Source organism: Triturus cristatus, chromosome 11 (assembly GCF_964204655.1).
Source record: "Triturus cristatus chromosome 11, aTriCri1.1, whole genome shotgun sequence".
Taxonomy (NCBI): Eukaryota; Metazoa; Chordata; class Amphibia; order Caudata; family Salamandridae; genus Triturus; species Triturus cristatus.
Window position 1 is genome coordinate 1,007,828,167 of NC_140594.1, and position 19,578 is coordinate 1,007,847,744.

The following is a 19,578-nucleotide window of genomic DNA, read 5'->3' on the forward strand; positions in this document are numbered from 1 at the left end:
CAAGTGGTTCTTGCAGAATATTCAGGAGGGCTATTCTCTTCTCTTCTCTTCCTTTCCTTTCTTTTCCTTCTCCCATTCTGCCAAATCAGGAATGGCTGTTGGAGGATTATTTAAAATTGCTCCAGTAGGAAGTTACAGTTCTCTTGGCGAAGGGAACTATAGAAAGGTCCCGGGTTCAGAAGTAGGCAGTGGCTATTATTCCTGCTACTCTTTCATTCCGAAGAAGAACAAAGTTTTGCAACCCATATAGATCTTCGGACCATCAATCTATTCCTCAAGAAGGAAAAATTCAAGATGCTCACTCTAGTTCAGGTCTTGTCTGCTCTAGACCAAGAAGACTTGATGGTAGCGTTGAACCTGAGGATGCGTATTTTCACATCCCCATCCTGCTGGGCCACAGATGTTACCTGCGGTTCAAGGTAGGCCGTGAGCACTTTCAGTTTACCGTGCTCCCTTTTGGCCTTACCAGTGCCCCTCAAGTGTTCACCAAGGGGATAGCAGTGGTCGCAGCTCATCTGTGCAGGTTAGGGGTATCAGTCTTCCCCTGCCTCGAGGACTGGCTGTTGAAGGCATCCTCGCCCCAAGCTGTTGTCTCCCACCTTCAGACTACGGCAGACCTCCTGCATTCACTGGTGTTCTCTAGAAACATGCCGAAGTCACACCTGATTCCTTCTCAGAGGCTCCCTTTCATCTGAGCTGTTCTGGACACAGTGCAGTTTCGGGTCTATCCTCCTGAGGAGCGAGTCCAGGATATTCAGGTTATGATTCCGATGTTTCGGCCTCTGTCCCAGATTTTGGTGAGACTGACTCTGAGACTGTTGGACCTCATGGCCTCCTGCATCCTGTTAGTAAAGAATGCCAGGTGGTGTATGCGGGCTCTGTAGTGAGACTTGAAGTTCCAGTAGGCACAGCATCAAGGAAATCTCACGGATGGGGTCCAGATCTCGGATGAACTGTGAGAGATTTGCAGATCCCGCGATTGGGTCAACGGCAGACCCCTCTCCTCTCCCCAACCAGATCTCAGTTGTGACAGATGCATTACTTCTGGGATAGGGTGGCCATTTGGGAGAGGTGAAGATCAGGGGACACTGGTCTCTGGCAGAGTTGGGCACAACATAAGTTTGTTGGACTCCAAGATATTTGTGAGTCTGCCCTGCCAAGTAGTGCCACTCAAGGCCTGGATGCTTGGAAGTGGGCCTAAGGTGCTTGCCAGCCTGTGTTATCCAGCAGAACTGACGCATCTCCATGCATCGCCACCGCAGCATGGTTTGGACCCTTTGTAATGACTTGCATTGCCGCCGCAGTACTCAGAACAGATGCTTCGCTGCGATGGCGCTGCACATCCACGGCACGTCCATGGCAAAAGCCATCTCTTGTCAATGGCAGCCTTGAGGATGCTATCGAATTCCGCATCACAGCCTTGCCGTTCCTCAGAACAGGCGCATCGGTCCGACTGTGCGCCGCATCGCCGACGCAGGACTTCACATCGCAAGCCCCGCTGACGGGATCCTCAACGATGACGCAATAGGACCTCGTACGGCAGCCTTTACTCATCGCGGAAATTACGCTTCACTTCAGAAGTGCAACGCATCTTGGCCGCATATCCTCGCAATGCTCCGCAAAAGGATTTGAGATACATTGTCCAGCTGGCCTATTTGGGACCCTGTAGCCAGCCCACACACCATCGCGATTGGCCTGAACTTGTGACTTTGTACTGGTCCAGGTATCCACAGTTAACTTTGTGCTTTATGGTGCGATTTTCTCTCAAAACTTTAAATTCAATGACTATGGTCCTATGGACTGGATTTTTGTCGATTTGGTCTTGTATTTATTAGAAATTACTGGATTGTGGCTGCTGCTTGACCAGGGCTCGCATCCCAGTCAACCAACAACCCAATTGCTTACAGAAATGATCTACAGTGGGGAGGTTGCAGAAATGGAGAAGAAGCTCAATGCGATAAGGGTCACCTACAAGCTCTTTGACCAGAAGGTAATTAGGGCCAAATAGGACTCTGCTCCTTCAGCACTGACCATGAGGTGACATCTCCAGTATGAGGAGTATTCAAGTTGCAAGTGGTAAACAAGGTCTACAGATGCAGAAGGCGTTGAAACTCCATGATATTTTCCTTCGGTGGCGGTGCAGCAAGTTGAGTAGAAAAGTAATCGCCATTGGAAAACCTTCTCATTGTACTGGGTGTAATGTAGGAACAATGTACAACTGAAACCTAGAATTGGGAAAGGACATTTGCAAGTGGCCTTTTGCCATCACGGTTATATAAAAAAAAAAAAAACTCTTAGGCCCTTTACAGCTGCCCACGGTGGGTTGGGCAGAGATCCTCTTTGAAGGTTAGTCCCTGTTGCCAACCCTCACTGCGCCGGCTGTGTGCAGTAGGGCTGAATGTCTACGGTGACTAGACTACAGAGCCTCTCCAAAAATAATAGTTGCAAAATATTTGGAGGTAGTATATCATTAAAAAAATAGAAAGCTATTCTTAAGACTGGTTATAGCACCTTAACATGGGTTAACTCTGAAATTCACTTAAAAAACACAGTTAAAATGCAGTTATGCGTACAAATTAATTCTAACTCGCATAACGACCATACAAACCGTATCTCGCACATCAAATGCAGTGCTTCTCACCTCACAATATTTAAACCAGTAAGTAACAGTACTTCGAAGAACGCCATGAAATACCAATACATACTAAAACTAATAAAAGATTCGATATGTCTAATCCTCTAATTGAATATGGTAATGCTAATGTGATACTTAATCTGACCCGTACCTCTGCTTGTCATTTGTAATTTAATCTGCCATAAGAATGATGAGGTCACGAGTTGTACATTTGGGGTGCGAGTTAATAGTCGAGAGAACACAGTGTCCATCAGAACTACCTTTACAGAAAGGGACATAACGTTTTATTTTACATCGTTGAGAGCTGAATATACATTATCACGAATTGCTTCTGTTGTTCCTGAAATTTCCAAAATATGTTAATTGGAAGAAAAGTGTTCTATTTTAAAAGTCTTTTTATTTTGCTATATGCAAACCCTTCATAGAATTAAAATATTTGGCTTACCATCTTTGTGCAAAGCATATAAACTAATGATGTATACTAGTCTGTCACTTTGTTCATATTTAAATGTGCTAAAATGTTATGAATGGTAATAATGGAATACACCCCATGCTTACAGTTTTTATCTTGAATCAGTCAGTTTCTACCTTGTCAAACAACCCTTATCACGAGAAATTGAATTCCGGATCTTTACTCAATGGCACTTTCAATGAAGAAGATTCATCAAAATCCTTTAATGAGATTTTATTGGAATGGAGGAATGCAAATGCGGACCACAAAGCAAAGCAGAAGTTATCTGATGTCGACCAAGGTAGGCAGAGATCTGATTATTCATTCTCTCGATGTCCCCCCTACCTCAGTGACACCTTTCTGTTGTCTACTCAGCTGTGCTGATTTATACTTATGCGTTCTCAGAAGCAGTGGAATCTCTTCTGAAAGTACTAGGCTTTTCCCATATATTTTAAGCAAATCTTAAATTAAACTTCAGTAAATTTGTATCGTTCATATCCTTTGAAAAATAAACCTCTAGGAACATATATCTATTTTTTTTTTACTAATTTAAATAAGGCATTATCCGGCCTATTATTTGCATGTTGGAGTTAGAGCAACAAGGTCAGTTCTTTGCCTTTCATTATATATGCACAGCGCATAGGTGTTTTGCACAGTGAGGCTCAAACAAGCCTTCTCATTGACATTAACAGCATTGTGCACAGGGGCATAAGCAGGGATGGAAACCTGCATGGGAGAGCAGACAGCCAGCCCTTTCACATAACTCCTAGATTACAATTGCTGTGGCTAAAGAAGCAAGGATTGCAATATTGGTTAATGTGGTTCTTTATGCAACTGCTGTTGAAGAGAAGACAGTAGACCCTGATGAACACTTCTTGATTGCCGGACGTTGTCAGCCTCTTTGAACAAAACGAAAGCTATCCTGTGGGGAAACTTGTCGGAGAAATTAGCAAAGGTTCTGCTTCCAACTGCTTGCACCACATCTGACTAGTCCATTGCCAAACATTTTGTGTCTGTTTCTCAATAAATCTGTGGGGTGCTTTTGTGCTAACCACCATTTGTTAATGTACCACACTTTGAATCACCTCACCCAATGCAAGCAAAAACAACCACATAAGCCGGCATCTAAATTGTACGTACATTTATCAGGTAACCAAATTCAATCTCACATAAGGTATAATGGTTGAAAGAAAACCATAACAATTAAAAATAAATTCTGGTAAACCCAGGTGTTACTCAAAATTCTGACAAATCTAAACTGACTCTTGTAAGCCAGGTTCCTGTGCAGATACCAATAGAAGCTTGTTGGTGAGGCATGTGGAACTATTAGGTCTGGCTGGGGGCAAGCCAATACATGTTTGCAAAAGTGAATAGCATTGTGATTTTCTTGTTGACTCCAAAGCTAGTCTCTCTTCTCCCTGGCTGACGCCAGACTGATTAGTCCCCAGCTCTTTTTCTCTCGCCAGCTTTTTTTCTGCAAGCCAACATCTAAACTTGCAACAACCTGCCAGTGATGCCCACTCCCTGAAAGACTGGCTTTGGTAAATCTCAGGACCAAAGTGTATATAGTCAATATTGCTCTCCCACAGTCCTAATTGGGCAACATCTACCATACCTCCCTGTGTAGCTGTCCCTCTTCGATATCCACCATTCTGAGTTTCTGATTGACCACTAGACTAAGCCGTATAACACAGTGATGGGTTCCTCTGTATGAGTTTATGAACATTGGTCTTACAGTAAATCTCTAAATCATGACATTATCAGAGAGAGTAAGCTTATTTTTCAGAAATATTCCTTTTTGCAACCTAGAAAGAAATGCAGAAGATGGTTTCTCTGTAAATATGGTCGGCTGAAAAACACATGTAAGATCCTGCCCTGGTAGAGGACTAAGAAAATATTTTTACTTTTTTGGGAAGCTGTATTAGAGTGTTTGTAAGCCTGCAAGCTCATGGGTTCCATGCAGAATACTGTTGTAGCTTGATTCTCCTAAATGTATCGGCCCGTAATCCTTGTTTGCAAAAGTCTATGACATAAAGATTTCATTTTGTGGATGATTACTGACTGCTAGTGCAGTTGTTGATCAATTAGTCCTCTGCAGTCATATGTGCAATAATAAAGTGTTGGTGCAGGTCTTTGGAAGTTTTAAGGGGTCTGCCACATTCACATTCCATACCCCTTTGATTTGCAGCTTGACTATATCTCTTCTCATATTGCAATCTCAATTTAAATTTACAGTGAAAGCTATATTGTGCTGTGGTGCCTTTTTGAACGCTTAGAAAATCTGTCCCATGCTTTTAATGCTGGTCTTCGGAGAAGCATTTGTAGAGAATTTGTAGTCCAAATATTTCTTTTTTGCTTTTTACAAATACAGAAAATAATAAATAAAACTTAAATTACAGTATACGTTGGTTTTATTAGCGGAGATGGTGGCAGTGGTGTTTTTGGATCTTAGAATGTCAGGGAATGTGGAGAGGTGGATGACTAGTTGACAAATGCTCGCTGTTGATCAACTAATGACCTTAACTACAGTATTTCCTAGGGAAGAGTGTTGACAATGATTAGACGTCTAAGTCAACCTAAGCCAAAGTTTCTGTGGGTGTGCTAGTTGTCATGAATAACACCCTTTGTATTAAAATGGCTTCTTCCCATGAAGCTTTCATAGGAAAATCATTATTTTAATTAAGTGACTCTGATGCTGATTAATATATGTGTGTGTGTGTATACATATATATTACATCTTTGCAAACCTACCACTATTCATGCATTCATTAAAAAATACTTCACAATTGATGAATAGTAACTGCAGCTCTAATTGAACCTTGTATCACTGGCCTCGAAACAGTATGTGTCGTCCTTGCCCCAACTTTTCTTCCTTATAATATTGAGGAACTCACTTTGTAATTGATCGTGAGCGTGAACATTAGAGCTCCACTCCTCAAGACTAGCTTCATATTCTAGAAAGTCGTTGGAATAACCTTTCAGACTAGAAGATGGAAAAGCCTGAGCCTTGACTGAATTGGGAGTGAAACAGAAATTCCGAAATCTAAACAAGGATAGAATTTTTCTTTCTTTGTGTCATTATTAAAATTGTGATCTTCCATTAAGGACCTTAGAAAATCTACAGTGCAGTGCCCTCCACTGAGGCTTGAAGAGTGTGGATGTTCTACTCTCCTTCATCTCAAATGTAAAGGTAGAGTCATTACCCAGCTGTCCCTTTTCAACACTTCCAGTTGCTTCATTCTGTCACAACTGACATGCCTTTGGCTGCTCACTCATGAAATAAATACCAAATCATATGATTGAAACTATGGCTAGCCTCTGTGTCTTTTTTTATCGAGCTTGGTGTTGAAGATGCCCAAACTAAGTGAAGAGACCTAGGAGAGCTTCTGAAAGTATTAGAACATTTTCAAAGCAAATTGATACAGTCATATCCAATTTGAAGATCAATGTGTTGAAGCTGCCTACAACCCCACTGGAAATAAGACAGGGAAGTCTTTGTTCTCTTTTCAGCCTGGAATAATATGAGATATAGCCACTTTTGATAGCTTTGGAAATCAGTGTAATGCCTGCAAAGCCAACAGAATGGCTAATGTTTCTAGGTATAACTAAACTGTTAGTGGTGTATTGTCTACGTTAGTCCTAAAAGTTTGGATTACAGATTCTGCCTAGTTAAAGATAGAATATTGGGGATTTGGAGGTCTAGAATATTGGGGATTTGGAGGTCTAGCACTTTTAAGTGTTTGACAGTCATTCATTGTTAGCAGAGGAAAGGGACAGCTATGGGATGGCAACCAGCTAAACCTACTGATCGATATGAATGATTGTCTTGTAGGTAATCCTTTTTAAAAGAGTACTGAGTGAAACTTTGTGATGAAACCTGCAACTTGTCTATAATGTTCATGGAAGTGCTCGAAATCTGATATTTACCATTCTGATGGATACACCTGCCTGTGGATTCCTCACCTTTTGAATTACCCCCATGTGCAGCATTCCACTGAAACTTTTCTCCTCAGCTATCCCACGTCAACAAGGATGTCGCACAATGGCAGAAGAGTCAGGCTGTTAAAGTAGTATATGGTTACACTTATGGTAATTTCATTATGCGTACTCTGTAGTTTCGTTCCTGCTACCTACACCAATCCATGCCCCCCCCCAGACATTGATAAAAAAAACCAGATTGGCTCCCATTTTAGGTATGGTATTAGCAATTGTGTGTTTAAGTGCACAGAAGGTAATAATTCTACAAATGGCACACACATGCATGCAGGGTGAGTTTATGTGCACAGAATGGAATTATGTTGCAAATGACACATGCATGGATTCATGGAATTGGTGCACAAAGCTCTGTTTTATCAGTTATTGAAGTATTTTCCAGTTCTGCCACCAGGTTGCATTTGTACCTACGTGTGCCTTATGAGAATGAACTCGAAGATAACTTTGTCCATCTAATTCTTTTGTTCATCGACCAAGATTTGGATAATTGCAATTTATTATAAACATAAAGTTCATGATGACATCTGTCTGCTGACGAAATCGATCTGGCTGTAATTGTATGTGAAACATAGAATTAAGAAGCTATATCCAAGAATTACTGCATCCATATGCCGAGAATGTATATCAAGTATTGAAATGAAAGCCAACTCACTTCTCAACATGGATGCTGTGTTAAGCAAGTACAATTTCAATCATTTGGAGAATGATTGCATAACAATGTCCTTACATAATTAACTCACATGTATAGCTTTGATACTGATCTCAATCATTTTTGATGCATAAAATCATGCGTGGGTATATTTGATAGATACCATGATCTAAGTATCCCAAGATAACATGTCCAGCCAATAAGAACCCAATGTTAGGAATATCGTTGTGCACTTCCTTTTTTACACCTGTACCTACTGCACTAGGTTGCTTCGTGGGAAATGTCTGGGGAGAAAGTACATTCCGTTAAAATTAGGAGACCTTGTCTTATGTTTTGTGCATATATTCTGATGTGGCAAATCTACTATGGCAGTATTTGAGTTATGATCTTCTTATTAACGAAATTTAAACTTTCCCTGAAGAGGTTACGTTTATAATATTTGGTGTAACTAACAAGAAATGTTTTTGGTCCGTATGGATTTCAGTTTAAAAGGAGTTCAAGCCACTAACCCGTTCCTTTTGGAACTTTTTGGTGTTTTCAAGGGTGTTTAACTGTTTATATTTTAATGTATCTGTATGTTTAAGTCATGTTGCTAAAGCAGGTTTAGCTTTTAGCAAAATATGATTTGGGTGACATTCAAAGGCATCCATGTTTAAGTAGTCTTTGAGTTTCTGTAGGCAAAGTTCCACTAAAATTAAAGCCACAGTGGGATGGGATTATGATGCATGAATCCTAATGTTGTAAATGTCTATTTATGATTCTAATAATGTTAAAGCTGGCCATAATATAGTTGGATTTTGATATATGTAATTTTAATCTTATTTGCCAAACAATGTTTTGTGTATTTGTACTGTAAAGTACTGTAATGCGGATTTTGAGCTCAATTAGATAGAAATGATGTCAGTGGAGTGTGCATGCTCCATGATACCTGGATGAGTATTAATGAATGCATGTTTTAATGGATTCTGCAGTTGTGTTTTTTTTACATCTGTTACTTGCTCAGCGTTGTCAACAGGGGCTGAGTTGAGGATAAAGTCTGCTGATGTAATCTGCACTGGATACCATAACTGGGGGTTCGTAAGCATTTTTTATAGCTACCCTTATTTGCTAGTACCCTTAGGGCCTGATTAAGAGTTTGGAGGACAAGTACTCCACCTCAAATGCAATGAGGTACCATAGCCTCCAAACTCTTGGTTCGTCAACCTCCTTTAGAGAGACAGGTTGACTGTAAGGATTCCATAGATAGAGCCCCTGTTGGCTCTGTCGATAGAATACTTCTTTTGATGGCCCAGCAGAGTCGGGCCATCAGAGCAAGGGCATTACACTGTCCATCCTATTTAGGATGGGCAGTGTGTTTTTTGTACTGCCAGGAAATGCCTGACAGTGAGGGTCAAGAAAAAATCCAAAATGACCCCCACATCCAAAGAGAAAATTCCTATTATTCAGAGGGCATTCGTTTTTGTTTTTCAAAAACAAACTCCCAATGTGGGAGTTTGTTTTTGAAAAACAAACAACTTTTGAAAAGTTTGACTGCCGTCCATCATAGCTTAGCTTACAACTGTCAAATCTTTCCTACATTCACAGGAACCGCCATAACGGTGGTTCCTGTCAATGTAGAGAGATGATGGATTTTAAATAATTTGATTTAATTAACATTATTTCCCGAAGGGCTTTAATTTAAGTCTCTAACCCCATTATTTTCTATGTTGCAGTATCAATGGTTGACCATGTGTGGTGGTGGACTTATTAGTGTTTCTTATTGACAGTAGGAAATTACACTCATAAATTTGGCAGCACCGACATTTTCAGGGGGTGGAGACGTGTAAGTGTACACTTTTGAGTAACTTTACCTTTGGATTTTGAAAGTAAGCCAAAAGTAGTAAATGTCATCAAAAGTGTAAGAGTAATATCACACATGTAACTTACGCAGAAGTTAACCTTTGTGAATACCCTCCACTGTAACATAAGTATGAAAAGTCAATATTTTGCTCTAGAATACAGTCCCATGACATTTTGGCATCACAATATTTGTGTGGTTGATATTCTGACTTAAACCTCTTGCAGGAGCGCGCCACATATATTCTTGGCACAGGACTATGACCTTTTGAAAGATACACTTCTTCATATTTAAAGTGAACATGAACTGTATCAGTCTCCTGTTGTCTGGCCATTTTTTTTCCCAAAGATCTTCCCTTGTTGTTATTTTCCAACTCGGAAACAGCGATAACAAAGCCTTCTCAGCCCATCTGAAAGCTGCAGTACCTTAGGGGAATAACAAAAAACACAGGTCCTGGCTCTGCTTAGCGATCCAGCAGAGGTGGTGGCTCATAAAGATTTCTGAATACAAAGGGAAAGGGAGAAGCATCCTACTTTTTTCATGAGAAAGGGTCCTCATGTGCAAAGCTTTTTATCTGTCACAAAGCCTGCAATTTGCAAAATCACAGAGTTTGTAACTGCAAAAAAAGCAAATTGCAATGATCAAAGGACATATTCGTGGTCAGAAGTTACTTTTTCATACTCCAAAAAGGCCCTTTGCAGCAGTTGCGTATCGGAAGGCAAAGTGGGCATGAAATAGACATCTTCCTTCTACTTTCCAATTTCAATAGTATGCATCAATGGTTTACGACCCCAATTGGATTCACTAACCATTTATTGAATACCTACTTGTCAAAGCACGGGGTCAACCATTTATAAACTGGGATCTGTCCTTGGCGGATAAATTATCCTTTATGAAAGCCAGCTGCCAACATTGGGGTGAATAGACTGTGTTCCAGGAGCCACTGCTCCCCAAGTTTTATTCTTTGAATGTTATGTTGTAAAGTTTATAAAGTGAAACTGATTTTCCAAAGTCTGTCCTGACACTTGAGGAAAAAGCACTGCAGAAGGAACTGACTCCTAAAATAAATAAAACTGGAGGGGAATGGCACGTTCCTGATGATGGGGGTAAGGAGTTCTAGTGTTTGTCAGCAAGGTACGAGAAAGAGTAGCCCTCCCGGTGACTGAGATTGAACCACAGTATTACCACATGGTTAATGAAGGCTTAGCGAAGAGAGTGGGAGGGACAATTTGAAGAGATTTTGCATCCAAAGTAAAAAGAGGCAGCATTGTAAAGAGTTCTAGGAACTAAACAAAGTTCTTTAAAATTGAACATTTTCAAACCAGGAGCCAATGAAGCTTCTTGTGGTGAGGAGATATAGACATACGAAAAGGAAGAATGCATTTTGAATGATCTGTAGGCCATCAGTGAAATAAGTTGGAATTCCCAGATAGAGTTGCTGTAATAGAACTGGGAGATAATAAGAGATTGAATAGTTCTTCTATGTGAAGGTAATGGGAGAAGTGGGGCATACCTTTTCTCAGCATTCTTAGTATCAAAAAAAGAGATAGATGCAACTGATTTGAGTAGAAAAAGACAGATTGCAGTCAAATAGAAAACCTAATGTCTAGCTGAGATTACAAGCTCTGGAGTAGGTCCAAGATCAGATGGCCACTAAGGAAGACTAAATAGAAAACTGTGAAAAGGAGAACTTCAGTCTTACTGTTGTTAAGTTTAAGGAATTTGTTCTCCATCCCCATGGCTTCAGAAATCATGCACAAACAGAATTTTTCTTGAGTAAAAGAAGAATTGTCAGTGATGAAACAATGATTTAAGTGTCATCTGTTTATGGCATAATCCCAGATCCAAAGGAGTGTACTAATGATGCTAGAAGAGGCATGAAGACATTAAATAAACTATGGCAGAGTCATGAGCCCTGATGGGGAACCCACATGTAATTGAGACCACGGATGAGCAGTAAGGTGTAAGTGAAACAGTTTGGGTAAGAGAAGACGGGGAGGACAAGGGCCAACTGAGGGATTGTTTGTCAATACCTAGATGGAAAACACTTGTAATACGGGTGGGGTATGATACAGTGTTCAAAGCTGTGGAAAGCTCGACAACTTACGTTTTTGAAAGGGAGAGGGCTGCTTTAAATAAATGTCCGTGGTCATTTAATGTGAATGCGTTGATGAAGATTGTGAGAAATTGGGTTTTCGGTTGGGTGGGGTGTTAACCCTGCTCAAGCAACAGCCACAATCCCTGTTAGGGTGAACTACAAAAGTTACTAAATTAACCTGTGCTTAACCCTCTGGTAGCTTGGCACAAAAGCAGTCAGGTTTAACTTAGAAGCAATGTGTAAAGTATTTATACAACACACAAACTGTAATAAAGTGAAAACACAACACAAGAAGAATCTCATACCAATTTAGAAAAACAGAGTACATTTTAGAAAATTATTTGGCATCAAAATTACAAACATCCAATCATTAGAACCGGAGATATGCAATTTAAAAAATGTAAGATAAATGTAGTGCTTAAAAGCACAATGCGACACTTGTGACTATCTTGTTGTGCGAGACCATGCGAAAGTCACAAGTTTAGCATGACCGTAATGGAGCACAGGCCGGATACAGGGACCAGGTTAATCCTGCTGAAAGAGTTACCTTCAAATTCTAGTATGAAGAGTCTGGTTGGCGGTGGAGGAGGCCACAAGGGGCAAGGAGAGCATCAAGGATGGTCATTGCTGTAGTGAGAAGAGCAGGCTGGATGTCGCAGACAGTAGTCGCTGTAGCGCGAATATCTCGTGAAGCATTGCAAACGGTTGTTGCTGGAGATTAGCGTTGGTAGTCACCACGGGCTGTTGATGCTGTACTGCGAAGTGCAGATCTTGCGTTGCCGGACATTGCTGGCAGTCACTGTGGCGCTAAGAGTCGGGTTTTCCAGAGCTTTACTATGGTGTGCATCGTGGGTAACCTGATGTTGGCATAAACAGGCCCATTTGCAGTCTTGAAGAGCCCAAAACTTTAGGATATCTCCTTTGCCTGGGGAGAGAGCTTCAATGATCCACAGTAATGGTGCAGGACCTGAGGGGCACCTCTTGGGGATCAGTAATTCACTCCAACAGAGGCCAGCATGGCTCAGACATGTCCAGTTGCATGTCTAGTTGACGGTTAGCTAGGTAGCTCGGGGAGGCCTCTGGAGCTAGGTATGTTACTATATCTCCGAACAGGATGCCAGTGAGATGACCCTTGGAGTCACTGGAGTCAGGGATAAAGGTTGCAGGTGTAGTCTTACTTCTCAGCAAGCAGGCACCAAGGCAGTAGAGTAAAAGGACAGCAGGGTAGCAGCCCTTCTGGCATCAGCACAGCAGTCTTTCTTCTGTAATGACCACAGATCCAGAGGTGTACTGAAGAGTGGGTCTAAGGGTCCTATTTTTATACCTGGTGCTTCTTTTGAAGTAGGAGACATTTCAAGAGATTTCCCTTTGGAGTGCTTGAAGTTTTCTGGCTCCCCCGCCCTGGCTTCAAGCTGGCTGCATGAGCATTGTTGTGGTGACACGTTCTTTGTGTGAAGGCAGAAAACAACCTAGTCATTTGCAAATGTGTCTCTGCCCAGCTCTCCCCCCCCATCCTGCCACTTGATGCCCCATCCAGACACACCTAATCCCTCTATTGTATGGCTGTGTGGGAGGAATAAACAAAGTCCAATTGATAACTACACCCAGTCATGTGACCCCGTAACATGCTGCAGACACCAAATTGGGCAGGGAAATGCCAACTTTCTAAAAGTGTTATTTTCAGAATTGTAACTTAAAGTATGAGTTTACCTTTAAAGAGGATTTCTAATTATAATTCCTCAGACACCAAACATGAGATGCTATCTGTTCTCCATCAAAATGTAGCTTTTATTATACATATTAAGGCAACCTAATATAATTCTATATGAGATGTTGGCCTGGCAGTAGTTGAAAACTAATTTAGGAGTTTTTCACTACCAGGACATGTAAAACTTAAAAGTACATATCCACCCTTTTAATTTCAATGCACCCTGTCCTATGTTCTGTATAGGACCTACCTTAGGGGTTACTTATATGCACTAAAAGGGGAGTTTAAGGCTTGGGAAGGGGGTTATTTTGCCAAGTTGAATTGGCAGTTTAAAACTACATTGAAACTGCATTGGCAGACCTGGAACATGTTTTCAGGGGCTACTTAAGTGAGTTGCACAATGAGTGCTGCTGGCCCACTAGTAGCATTTTATTTATAGGTCATAGGTATATGGTATACAATCCTAAAAGAGACTTACAAGTACATTAAAGATGCCAATGAGGTGTAAGCCCGTTTCAACATGTTTAAAGGAGAGAGCACAAGCACTTTAGCACTTGTTAATAGTGGTAAAGTGCACAGAGTTCTAGAGCCAACCAAAACAAATTTCAGCAAAAAGTAAAAGGTAAAGACAAAAAGTCGGGGGGTTACCCAGCAGTGATGGTCAAGGTTTCTGCATTCACAGCCACTCTTCGAGAATCACAAAATAACTCCTATTTCATAAATATTATTGAAACAGATGCTTTGGGACTGACCATTTTGGTCTGCGATTTGTTTAATTCATGAGTTACAGTACAAACTGAAGGTGGGACCGCAAAACAGTGATGGGGCCGGATTCTTGCCTACCTGGTTATCTCCAAGAATCCTCTCAGGTCGCCAGGATCTTTTTATCTGCTAAATAGAGTAGAGGGGAGGAAATATAATTATCAAAACATAATCAACGAAATTAGATTTCATTTGGAAAGGACCACTGACTCCGAATCTAAAATGTATAGGATTTTATTACAACCAAAAATAACTGAACATACAGACACCTTAATACAAGGTGTAGTAGGTAAATGGGCACTAATACAAATGCAAGCCTACGTAAGATTCTCATCCGACTCAAAACTAAAAGAATCACTGACTCTAAAAGCATCAAGAAAGCAATGGTTAAGCCAATATCCAAATTAGGAATCATCAGTATAAAGAAAAAGAAAACGTTAGTCTATCCCTACTCTATCTCTAAGATGACAACCCTACTTAACATTCCCCTTCCCAGGCAAGAGAATTAAAGGTGTCAGAAGTGAAGACTTCCGCAGAAGTACATTCACTTAGTCAGAGCTCATTCTAAGATACTCTTTCTATCTTCCCGTCTAAGCCTCAACTGCTCAACCCACGGGGCACTGTCCCTAATACAAAACCCCAAAATCAAAGAACACGCCCTTCGGCACACCTCTTCAGCCAGGTCTTCCTCCAGTATTTTTCTTACAAAATTGTCTGGCTTCCAACAACAGTTAGCTTGACCTTGGGTCCCAGGCACCTTCTCCGCTGAAAGTATCATCCTCACATTCCAATGCACTCCCCTGTTGGCTTCTCGCAGCATCCTAACTCCTAAAACAAAGACCTAGTCTCACTAACAAGCTAAATGTCCTTGCACCTGCAACAGAAACATGGGAACGAAAAACATTTCACGTCTCTAAGATCTTACATCTCCCTGCAACCCAAAGCCTTTACCAAGGGAAATCATTTTCGGCCTACAACGTTTAGCTAACATAAGAAAATGAACAGGCCTTTCTCTTCAAACGTATATGCGATCAGGCCTTTACACTGTTAAACACAATATAAAATCACACTCTAAGCATTAGTTCATTATTTTCATATACGTGAATAGCCAACTTACACGTGTAACTTTAACATGGCACACGTTTACCTAACACATTGCATTTCATAAACTAATCATTATGCATTTACCAAAAACATTCACGATAGTTTGCAACATGGCTCTTCACAAAAGCATTATTACATTTCTAATCACCTCTATGTTAAAACGATTCTAATGATACATGGCACTCTTAACCTACATCGATTAATATGCGGGTGCTGACTTAGAGTGAATATGGTGCACCCCTACAAATTTCTGAATAACATGACGCTCTATCAGTTCCCCCCTTTGATGATAAATGTCATCACACCATCACACAATTACTTCCCTTGGAGAAAGAACCGACCTAATCAGTGCTTGTTGCCATCCTCCCCCGTCGGAACCTCTCCATATTCTTAAGATTCTGGTATTGACAGTCCTGCAGTCTAGCCATTCGCGCTTCACTCACTCTGAGAGCTCTTTCAATTCTGTTTCCTCTGTACCACTTATAGGCTCTGATGAGACCCCACAAGCAGATCACACACACCACAACAATAATGAGAGACTTGAGCACGAATCCAAGGAACCCTCTTCCCAAGCTCGCAAACCAACTTCCCACACGACCAAATCCCTTACCAATCTTTTCCCACACACCTTCCTCAGTCAGATCCGCAATCTCTTGATGAATCGTGGTAATGTTGTCTATATATCTCTCCAGATCCTTGCTATTGTCTGGAATATACGTACAACATTCCTGAACTTTCAATAATTTACAGACTCCGCCCTCTTTTGCCAATAATACATCTAAAGCAAGGCGATTATGCAAAACCATCGTCCTTATCGACAACATCTCTCCATCCACCAACAGCAAAGACCTTGCAGTATTCATCGACAACTCATCAACCACGGTTGCCAACATTCTGATCTTTACATCATTCAAGACCACGCCCAAACTTGGTATCATTGCTCCAAAAATATCCCCAATCACTGCTCCTGCACTCGCAGCTCTCTTAACTCTAGAATGATGTCCAGTCTCCAAAAGCTCAAAATCTTCTGCATGATAGATTTTCGGAAAAATAATAGCCAAGTAGCATGTACCATACCAATTCGCAGGCAACCTCACATAGGCATTCCTTCCACACACATAATACACAGTTGGAATCACTTGCACCAGACCTTGCACAAAGTTCTTAGCAGAATCCTCTATTGTAAAGATATGATCACACGTACTTTGTCCTACCGAAACCTTTTCATAATAGGTCTGAGGACGTCTCACACACAACTTCCCCTTTTGCACCTGATCTAACGCTATGGGTCCATAACTCCCCTTGGATCTGTGCAATCTCTCCTCGTCTGTCCAATCCACTGGACTCTCTCCTGTATTTCATGTCTGTGTTAGTTTTCTATATCTATCTTCTACTTGACCTATGAACTTCTTCTCTGTGTCTGACAATGAACATGTCAAATTATGTCGGTGAGCATAAGCCGTATCCAATTCCAAAGTTGGTATGAAATACTTCCGAAGTCTGTCTTCTGACTTGTAATAATCGTATTCATTCAAATGCTTATAAGCTGGAATTTCAGGAAGTACTGCATCGTAATTGGAAAATAAATACTCAAATTGTCTTCTCTCATAAAAGATACTAAGCGACAAGCTACAAGAAATTCCGTAAGTTAGTGGAAGGTGATCGTATCTAATACCCTCATCTACAGAAGAAGGTAGCTGCATACACACATAGCAGTCTTTCGCATCCATCGCATCCACATATTCGTACAACAGCTTCGCATACGCATTAAGCTTAAAGTCACTTCTAGACAAATCTATGTGAAATCTACGACTCTCTTCAAGTAACAAAGCTCTTTGAGCTCCTATAGTAACCTCTTTCTGGCTAGAGGTGGTAGGCGTAGGTGTCCCCTGTACCTCCCCCTCCTGCTCATGTGAAACGATATATGAAGCTACAACTATTGCAACTATAGTGACTATCACTACCCCTAAGAGTGTACCTATCACTAATTTAGCCCTACGATGAGTATTCCCAGCATCTGCCATCTTTGCAACGTTCTCAAAGTTCCTGGCTCGACAGCAACAAGTAAGAGTCTCTTTCTCCTCCGGGTATTGCTTGTCAACCAGTTCGAACAACGCCTCAAAGCTGGAAATCCCCTTGCAATTTTCAGTTCCTTATTTACACAGTCCTCAAAAAGACTTCCCTAGCCCTCCTTCATCGTCTCGACGGAAAGTCCCTAACTTTATTCTTCTTCCACTCGGGCCTAGGCTATCTTCTTCTTTGGACTTTTATGTACAACAGAGGTTTTACCTTCAGTCCAGAACAAGATCAGCTCCCAAAATCTCTAAGACACCTTGCAGAATTTCAAGACGAAGTACCACTAACTCCTGGTGTGGTGGTACAATACCAAAAGTCGGAAAAACCAGCGTCTCCAAGATCAATTCACGAACCTTTCTCAGAAGTGGTGGATTTGGAATATTGAGAGTCAGTCTCCCCGTGCTCAATACGCCTGGCATCAGTCACAACGTAAGTCCACTCTGGTGAGGCGTACCTTTGACACGGCACTCTTGTTCTCCTTGATCTCCTCAGATTAGCTTGAGCTTGCTCTTCGTCACTTTGTTCGGATTCAGACGTTTCAGTAACTGGGGCAAGATCTCTTTCAGGTGCCAATCTCAAGTTCAGCCGCCTCTGACTCTTGGGCCAAACTCTTTCTGCTTCTGTGACACTTCTGCTCTCCCTTCTGTACACTACTTCCTTCTTCAACAGAATTTGACTCTACTCCACCCACAGCAACACTTTCTCCGTCTGAGTCAAATTCGGGGCTTCAATTTGCACAACCCCTTTCAGCTCGGTCTAGTGCACAACCAACTGCATCAGCAACCCTCACAGCTTGGCTTGCCCTCTCAGATGGCCCTGCTACCTCAGCTGGATTTTCATTTACGAGAGGGGCTGTATCTTCCAAGGGTGCTGGAACTCTGCGGGTATGGGAGGCATGCACCCAGTTTGGCAGTCCCCCACACTTCACTGCCAGGTTCGTGACCAGTATTACCTGGTACGGACCACGCCAAAGAACATCCAGGCAACTCTTTCTCATGTGTTTACGCACGAGCACCCAATCTTCCGGGCACAAGTCGTGGCACAGGTCACTTGCGGCTGGAACAGTTGCTGCTTGCACCTGCTGGGACACAGAACGGACTACGTCCGCCAGTCCCTTACAATAATCGAGAATCAAGTATCAGTAAAGTTAATCAAAGCAGTGGCAGGTATCGCTGGTACTCGCATTGCCCTCCCCATCAGTATTTAGTGCGGCGACAACCCAGTCCTCCTATCGGGAACACTACGAAGGCTCATAAGGACCAGGGGCAGTGCGTCAGGCCTTTTCAGGGATGTCAAAGAACACACCTTTGCCATCCGTGCTTTCAAAGTCCCATTAACTTGTTCCACTATCCCAGAAACCTCTGGTCGGTAACTGCAATGTAGTATCTGGTCCACATTCAAGGCAGCACAGAGCAATTTCATGATTTCGCTATGGAAATGTGTCCCTCTATCTGACTCCAAAGAGGTTGGGAAACCGAACCTCGGGATAAGCTCTCTCAGCAACAGCTTAACTACAGTGAGTGTGTCACATCTGCGTGTTGGGTAAGCCTCCACCCATCTTGAAAAGACACATACCACAACCAAGATGTACCTTAACCCATTACACTTCGGTATCTCGATAAAGTCCAACTGCATCCTATTGAAAGGCCCTCCTGACCTCCCAATGTGACTTAAAGTCACAGCCGTTCCCTTTCCTGCATTCATCTGCTGACATGTAACACACCTCTGACACACAGCTTCAGCTACTGCACGAAACTTCGGATTGTACCATGTCTGTCTGAACACTCACACCATTGCATCTCTGCCAAGATGTACTGCACCATGTATCAATCTTGCCATCGGACTCAACAGACATTCAGGCAGCACAGCTCATCCATCGCTCGAAACCCACACATCCACATCTCCCATCCCACATCCCGATCTTATCCAGCCAGCCTTCTCTTGATCAGAAACCTCATCCTGCAATCGTTTCAGCTCCTCCCATGTATCGGCCATGGCTAACATCATGCTGAGATCGGTTCTTTCTTGGCTTTCTCCAGTATACCCACCAGTAAATATGCATCCCTGTTCTGCACAAAACCGGGCAACTTCGTCAGCATAATTATTCCCCATAGACACAAAGTCACTTCCTTTAGAATGGGCTGAACAAATGACAACAGCAATCTCTTTCGGACATTGCAATGCTTCCAACAATTGTCTCACATATTCCCCATTTCTAATGGGCGAACCAGAAGATGTCATGAACCCTCTCTGTGACCATAACTG

General features: G+C 41.9%; 1 protein-coding gene across 1 annotated transcript in view; it reads left to right on the forward strand.

Moving 5' to 3' along the window:
* ZBBX (zinc finger B-box domain containing) overlaps positions 1–19,578 on the forward strand; it is a 546,096-nt gene that overhangs the window by 209,739 nt on the left and 316,779 nt on the right. The window contains exon 9 of the mRNA XM_085635186.1: positions 3,213–3,387. Within this exon, the coding sequence (XP_085491312.1) occupies positions 3,213–3,387 (175 nt within the window). The remainder of the gene's footprint in view (positions 1–3,212; positions 3,388–19,578) is intronic.